Source organism: Poecilia latipinna, unplaced genomic scaffold, assembly GCF_001443285.1.
Source record: "Poecilia latipinna isolate Pla-1442-1.1 unplaced genomic scaffold, P_latipinna-1.0 Scaffold1150, whole genome shotgun sequence".
NCBI lineage: Eukaryota > Metazoa > Chordata > Actinopteri > Cyprinodontiformes > Poeciliidae > Poecilia > Poecilia latipinna.
In genome coordinates, this window is record NW_015113766.1 from 159,947 (window position 1) to 168,149 (window position 8,203).

Sequence of the window (8,203 nt, forward strand, 5' to 3'; positions counted from 1 at the left end):
AGAGACCAGCATCACCCCAAAGGTCAACCCGCACACTTTGGCCCCCCTGATCCAGAGTCGGTCCGGAGCCTTAGGAAGCCCGGCTCTGGGCTCCACGGTTCTGATTTGAACAGATCGTTTCTATAAAACCGGAGCCATGTCGTGATCAGGCGCTGACTCAGCTAAAATCGTGGCCCCGCCCCCTCCACGGACCGCGGTATTTCTGGAACAGGAAGTGCAGTCATGAACGCATCACTCTGTTTTTTCTGACTGTGATGTCATCACAGCGTCATGGTTCTGATCCGAGTTCAAGAGAACAAAGGAGATTCGTTTCTCATTTCATAATTTAAATAAATATTGTGACACATGATCCAAAAACAAAAAACATTTATTCTAACATTAAACCAACAATACAGCAAATGGAGCTTTATTATCTCCAGTAAGGTACAAACTCTAAATAAAACTGCAACTTTCCAAGAAAAAATATCAAAATCTTTCAGAAACTGGAGTTGAAATGATTCAAAACCGATTCAAAAGCTGATTCATACATTTATTTCAGGAATTATGTGAAAAATTGAGAAATTGTTAGTGAACAACTCCGTTACCTCCGACAGTCACTTTAGCCGTTAGTGATCCTTTTAGAAGCTCAAAGGTCAAAGTTCACTGTCATTTTATCCATTTCATACATGACATTATTATAAAGTCATGTAATTTTTATACACATGAAAATTTAAATTAATTTTTGTAATTTTTCTATGGGGACCATAACTCCTAAATTCCTGCAAGAAATAAATGAAAATGCTAAATGTTGAGTCAAAACTATAAAACTTTCTAATTTTTCCATTTTCTGAGGTTCAGTAAAATAGAAACATTCTGATTTCGTTCATCTTCTGTCATTTCAATAAAAACGAAAATGTTTTTTATTCCTGCAAACGAGTCATGAATGTTCAAACGTTAAACAGGGAACTGGATCAGCTGCTGGTATTTTCAGAAACAGATTTAATAACTCGGTGATTTGGACACAAACAGAAACTGAATCAGATCCTGTGAACTCAGTCTGTGCAGGAGAATCATTTCCCTTTAGGGACTTTTCTCCTTCCTGTCTGCGCCGCCTTGCTGGCCTTCCTGGTTGCTTTGATCGAAACCTTGGTGACCTTCGACCCCGTGGTGACCTTCGACCCCGTGGTGACCTTCTTTGCTGCGGCAGGTTTGGTTGGTTTCTGCATCGGTTTCTGAAAAATAAGAACATAAAGGGGATAAACTTGGTGCAGACGTCAGACTGCAGATGCTGCAGAGGAAGGAGGAAACGCCGACCTCCATTTTGGGTCTTTTGCTGGGCGTTTCTATGGGAACCAGCTGTGGGATCTCTTCTTCCTCCTCTTCATCCCTCTGTTTCTTCTTCTGTTCCTTTGTCGTTTCGTCTCCCGCCTCGTTCTTCTTCACCTTCTTTGTTTTTGAATTTTCCTGTAGATCACAGACATGTTGCTGGTTGGTTAGAAAATAAAAACTCTTCTGCTCATGAAGGTCATTTTGGTCTGACCTTGGATCTTTGCAGCACGCTGATGCGGCTCAGGTCGGACGGGTAGGTGGGCAACGCCACTGAAGTCAGACTCTTCAAGTGGATCAGCTTCACGATTGATCCCTTCTGTCAACACAGACAGAAAAGAAAAAATTAACACACTCTTCAAGTTTCTAAACTTATTCAATAAATTCTGCTAAAAAAAAGAAACAAACGTGTTTTCCAGAAAAAATGAATCACAACTGGTCAAAAAAATAAAACTGAAGACATTTTTAAGCTGCTCAGTATTAATCTAAGCACACAATATTTTAATTAGGTGAATGAAATCTGGTTTCTACATTGTTGATTCAAAACTCAGGATTTTAAACGTGGAAATGTCTCCATAACAAACTGTTCCAGAACTGATCATGATAAATGATAATATTGATGTTTTGAGACCATTTTCCAGAAATATAATGGTAATAATGAAGGAACACAAAGATCAATCAACTTTAAACTATAATAAACATTTAACACGATTCTGACAATGGCGTAATAAAGCAAGTTCAATAAACTTTCCAGACCTGGAAGACATTTTAAATATAAAATCCAAAAAACTGAAAAATTAATAAATGGAATATGAAGTCTAAATAAAATCTCCCTTCAAAAATATAAGATAAATTTTCTGAATTGGTTCCATCTTTAAGTTTTTCTGTCCAAATTGTGACATTGCAGTTTCTTTCCTCAGTGCTGCCCCCTCTGGTCGGAGGGAGCAGTTCCCCTCCGACCTTTGACCTTTGACTCACCATCCGCAGCTTGGCGGCCACCGTCCGGACCGCCGCCTCCACGTTCTCCGTCACCTCGTCTGCCGTCATGTTGGAGTGAGCGACGCGCGCCATGCTGCAGGAGGCCACAAGTTTACATACACCCAGGAACTGGAGGCCACAAGTTTACATACACCCAAGAACTGGAGGCCACAAGTTTACATACACCCAGGAACTGGAGGCCACAAGTTTACATACACCCAAGAACTGGAGGCCACAAGTTTACATACACCCAAGAACTGGAGGCCACTCACAGCTGGTGGATGACATCATGAATAAATCAGCAAAGATTTCTGGATCCACATTTAATTATTATAAAACTATATTCATCATGGAAGCAGCCACTGTTCAGGAAGGGAACATCCCTGTTACCCACAATGCACCATTACTGGCTGAGGAAGACGTCATTACTGAGGAAAACTGATTGTAGTGGAGAGTTTTGGTCTGATGAACATAAAACTGAAATATCTGGACAGAATCAGCATCACTACATTAGGAGGGAAATGAAAACACTTGTTCCATCCTAACTGTACAGTACGGTGGTGGCAGCATCATGCTGTGGTGCAAGAGGGAAAAACATGATGTGGAAATCCTGAAGCTTAGAAACTCCAGAGAAACTGAGCTGAACTTTAAACTCATTTTCTGTCGTTTAACAAACAGAAAAACTTTCATTGATCCAACGGAGCTGAAACAGGAAACTGTTGGTCTGATTTGACTGGACCGATCTGGACCGGTTCAGTCAAAGGACGTTCCTTTGAGTGGACCGGTCAGAAACGGTCCGGACTGGTCTGGACCTGCAGGTTACTGTGGTTCTGATGAGAGGGGGTCGGGTCGGACCTGCAGCAGCCTCTGTTGGTGACGGTCAGTCGGGTTCCCTGGACGAGCCGCTGGACGTCTCGGCCCAGATTGTTGCTCTGCAGGTTGATGGAGATCGGCATTCTGGGAAAAACAGAAAACATGTTTACTGCAACAAAACGACAACCGATTGATGGCGATCAATCATGATTAGAAATAATCTATTAATCATAAAGTTAAATAAACAGTCAAACTGAAATAATGAACCAGTTCATCTTTATTTCTGACTGGATCTTTGAACCGGGCCGTTCTAACAGATCGATCCGTTTGGACCTAAACTGGGCTGAAAATATTTATCAGAATAATCAGGATTAATTGATTAAATTGTCACCAATTTGATTTTCAAGTAATCATTAACTGGATTAAACAGAATGAAGAACAAAACACTCAGAGCATTAATTAATCCAAAACTATTTGCATATAAGACAATAAAAATGTTAGCATTTGTTAGAGGAATCCTTTGAAGCTAAAGGAATGATGTTACTGAATTTGAGGAAATGTTTTCTTTTCTTAATTACATTTATTTATTAGCATCCTTTAATGTATTTCTAATTCTATATCGTTCAAATAATTGATTAATTATTCCAGCTGTAAATTAACTAATCATCAGGATAACTGATTACTAAGACAGTCTTTAGCTGGAGCCTTAAATAAAAGGTCAAAGGTCAGGAAGAACAGATCTCCATCCAGACAGCAGGAAACTCACTTCTTGGTCGTGTAGAAATGTTTCCCCAGGTGCGACGGCAGCAGGCGGCGGATCCGCTCATCGGACAGGAACATGTCGAAGTTTCCCAGCAGCCGCCGCTTCGCTTCGTACGGCTTGTATTCCTTCTTCAGGGTTTTAAGCGGTATGATCTAAACAAAGAAACATTTAGTTAGAAAACCCGCTGTGGGTGTACTTACTTTGGCCTGCAGCTCCTGCAGCACCTCTGAGACGTTTCTGACGCCCCGCTCCTCCAGCAGCTTCTTGTAGAACCTCTGGGTCTGCTCCGCCGACATTCTGGGCTCGTCTTTGGTGAAGAGGCAGACCTCGTCGGTGTCGGAGCGCTGGCCGTGAGGCAGAGGACTGAGAACAGAGACCACGATTCAGCCGGGGCGGAAAACTGTAATATTTAACCCTGATTCAGTTCTGATCTGTGCAACATCAAACTGAAAACACAAAAAACTGACATTAAAATCAGGGATTGGTTACATTCACCCAGCAGCTCTTGATGCTCAGCTATGATCTTTTGCTGAAATCATTTTTTTTACTGTATGGTTTTCCCACTACTAATAAAATGCAGATGTGAACGGTTCTGACCCGGAAGCGACCCAAGAAGAACAACGCAGCCGTCCCCCAGCAGCGTCTGGTTACGGCAGTAAAGATGGCCGCCGTCTCTGGATGGATGTTAAAGTTGTCGAGAGCAGATGGTCAGCAGACGAAGAGAGCTAACAGCTAACAGCAGCTTCTGACCCGGTTCTGCTGGGAGTCGGACCAGGACTGGGGGGTTGGGATGTGATGCATTCACTGACCCAGACTGCTTGTCATTTTCAGACATCGTTTACAGATTCACCATCTGGATTCTTCTTCTGCTGAATTATGACGAATGTTTCAGTCAACCACAGAAAAGTCGGATAAAATTCGACCCCAGCGTTTAGATTCCAGATGTTTCTAAAACCATCAGGTTTAGTTTCCCAAGTGGAAGTGGAACAGACCAGAACTTTTTTTGGAGTGAAATGATCAGACTGACATGAAAACGTTGGGTGCATTCGCCTCCCGGGTGAACGTAGCCTTTGTTTGCTACACTGAGCCACTTTTCATACAAAACAACAAAAAAAACAATGGTGTCTATATTTTCAGTGATTGGCCAGAAAACTACAATCACTGCAACGCTACATTAAATTACTTTGTTTGAAAACGTCGCACTAGAACTTTACAAACAATATATTCCTTCCCATTTGTTTACATTATAACTTTAAATGATCAATTTCATAAGACAGAACAACACAATGTAGTCTGCAGCGACGGAGTGGAAACTACAGGAAAATTAGTCAAACATCCCTTCCTGTTTCACGCCATTTCTAAACATTTTAATAGGAATTCACAGACAGAAAAACTTTGGCCGATATCCGATATTAATATCGCTGTTATGATCGATAACCGATACATCTGACTTCTCAACACTGAGAATCGACGTCCAGACCACTGACATCCATTCTGACCGACCAAACAAACACAAGATGAACATTTTTCTCCCCGTTAGCAAACGTCCCACCACCAGGACTCACATGCGGATGGTCTGCGTCTGTCTGGGGATCTTCCACAGGGTGAAGAGCAGGCTGATCGGCTGGCCGTCATCCAGCAGCAGAACATCTGTCTTGGACTTTGATTTCAGGAAACTCTGCAGAGCCTGGACGGCCTTCTTCACCTGAGGGGCGAAGGCGACTTTGGTTAAAGCCGAAAATAAACAGCTGGATGTGGCGGAGAGACGCCGGCTAGGTAGCCGGCTAACTAGCATCCACCTAGCCGAACCCCGCAGAGGAATGTCGAGGCTCCAGACGGTCCCGTCCAGAACCCGACCGGAAGCCCAGAAGTCGCCCATCGGGTTCTGGTAGAGCCGCCAGGTAACCAGAGATAAACCCTTACCTGAGCCCGGTCCAACGGTACTTCTGTGTTCTCTGCCATGCCGTCTGTTTCACGTGTGCCAAGGCTGCGCATGCGCACTGAGGAGGCAGTCAGGTCTACGTCACGATATACAAAGTGGAACTTTATCAGTACGAAAGCGCATGACAAAACTACGGGTACCGCGCTACTCTGATCCAACCGCCTTTTCATAACGAGTAATCTAAAGCGTTACTATTCCCTTTTCAATAATCAGAGTAAAGTTACTCTGCGTTACTACTTTCGTAATTTTATTTTGTAAACAGTATATTAGTGAACGGAGTCTCAGGTATGGAGGACAGATCCTGTCATTACTGGAAACAAACAAATAAATGACTTGATAAAGTTTTTCATGTGACAACTGCTTCTTTCAACAAATAGATCTTATTTGATTATACAATGTAACAAATTAATATCTGCTCATTAGAAGAGAAAATAAATCCATGTATAATTAAAAGTGACGTTAAAGAAACAACTTAAATTCTGAATATAAAAAAATAAAAGGACAATAAGCAAAAAAATAAATAAAATATAAAAAAATTGAAAAAATTAAAGTTAAAAATATAAGACTTGAAATAAAATGGAAAAGTTCTATTTTTCTATTTATTTGGTACGTTAAATACTTTATCAAGCTGTTTATCCATTCCTGTTTATTGCCAATAATATCAGGATTACAACATGTCAGATTCCCGTTTCTAGCCGTCAGTATTTAGTTTGTGTCACTTAAAACCTCCAGGCCTGTTGTTCCCTCTGTGCCAGAGATGAAACGCGCCCCCTAGTGGAGGATGGAGACACTACCAATCGATCCCTGAACAGGCTTACTAGCTGATGGCTGATGTTCAGATCACAATTTCCTTGAATAAAATGAGAAACAATGAAACATGACAAATAACTATTTTCTTACTGTATTCACACTGTTTTTATTCTTATGAACACTAATATGAACTCATATTTAGTGCAAACATTTCAGCTGGGTGTTTTTTTTAAAGGGGCGTTTTCAATGGTGCCATTTTATAGCATAATCAAGTAATTATGTTACCTTCAGTGGCTATAAAATGCTAAACATATTTAAAATATAACAAAAGAAATTTGACTTCCTGATTTAACTCCTTGAAATTGGGCCTCTGTCTCTTTAAGAACTCCTGCTCTTTCTGAAGCTCCGCCTCCAGGAAGTCATTCCAATATGGCTCCTCTATTAACCCTTTATCGTTTTTACCAGCGTTCCTCTGAGCAGTAGTAGCTGTTTGCCAATTGCTTCTGGCTAGTTTGGAGGAGCTGAGTGGGGGAGGAGGTGCACCTGGGAGGCGGGGCTAGGGCCATCCAGACGTTTTAACAGCTGAATGGTTGTCATGGAGACTAAAGGATTTCCCAATCGCTCCAGGTTTGTTTTTGAGGGAAAAACGTCAGAAACGTTGGTTTTACGGTTTCAGTGAGTAAACGAACAGGCCGTGGTTTCAGGTTGACCGTTTATTTTCAGACTGGATTAATGTAACAGCTCTGTGCCTGTTTATGTGAGCATGTTTCCATCCTGGGGTCAGCAGCAGAACTGTGTGTGAGCCCGGTCCAGATAACCCAGAGAACCAACTAAAGATCTGGTGCAACTTTCCCTAAAATCAGATCAATGCATCTGCAGGAAACCGCGCCGGTGGAACACCGAGCTAACTCTGGTGCTTCTGCAGGAACTAGACATCATCCACCTCCATCCTGAAAGCAAACATGGCGCCCAGCCGACAGCGTAACCATGGTGACGGGGTGGGGGCGTGTAGCTACATTAGTGGCATAGCAGAGCTCTCAATATGAGAAAGCTGACACTCTGGACTTGGGCTCTCATTCTATAATGTTCATAAAAAAACTGATTCAGTCTCGTTTCTTTTTCTTCACGTGACATGATTCCACTCTTCCTCCTCCTCTTCTTCTTCTCTTCAGTAACGTTGTGTTTTTAAACAGAGAGAGAGAGTGGCGGTTGGGTCTGGCGCTGTTTCTCCGCCCGCTAACAGGTGGAGGAACTCCATGCATGCCGGCGCCGCCGCGTTTAGTCCTTCTCTGGAACCAGCTTCAGCACTTTGCCGATGGCGATCGTTTTCCCTGCAGAGCAGAACCACGGAGGTCAAAGGTCACAAACCTTCACATGATGGCAGGAATGAGCACAACCCAGCATTACTTGCGCTAGGACACCATCTCTGAGCCAAATGATGAACCTCCACCATCAACAACCAGAAAAACGACCGGATGCTTTTAAAACCCAAAACGTTTCCAGATTTAAACTTATGGACATATTTTAACAAAATAAAAGCTAAATATGAACCGTGAACCTGCTTCAAGAAAAGTTTCCCCCATAAATAACTAAACTGGATCATCTAAAGCAGTGGTTCCCAAACCTTTTCTGCTGCATCCCCCCATGGATTA

The 8,203-nt window shown here is 42.3% G+C and overlaps 1 protein-coding gene and 1 long non-coding RNA gene across 2 annotated transcripts in view; both read right to left on the reverse strand.

The window, feature by feature from the left end:
- Positions 1 to 349: 349 nt before the first annotated feature.
- On the reverse strand, positions 350 to 6,177 carry rsl1d1 (ribosomal L1 domain containing 1). Its single transcript, XM_015052976.1, has 9 exons — positions 5,783 to 6,177; positions 5,425 to 5,564; positions 4,084 to 4,222; positions 3,863 to 4,011; positions 3,139 to 3,240; positions 2,284 to 2,377; positions 1,520 to 1,624; positions 1,294 to 1,443; positions 350 to 1,211 (listed from the first exon to the last, which is right to left on the reverse strand). The coding sequence occupies exons 1-9, from the start codon at positions 5,969 to 5,971 to the stop codon at positions 1,050 to 1,052; spliced, it is 1,230 nt and encodes a 409-aa protein (XP_014908462.1). The 5' UTR covers positions 5,972 to 6,177; the 3' UTR covers positions 350 to 1,049.
- Positions 6,178 to 7,249: 1,072 nt separating this feature from the next.
- LOC106960063 (uncharacterized) overlaps positions 7,250 to 8,203 on the reverse strand; it is a 5,627-nt gene continuing 4,673 nt past the window's right edge. Inside the window, exon 2 of the long non-coding RNA XR_001427490.1 lies at positions 7,250 to 7,882. This is a non-coding gene — a long non-coding RNA (uncharacterized LOC106960063). The remainder of the gene's footprint in view (positions 7,883 to 8,203) is intronic.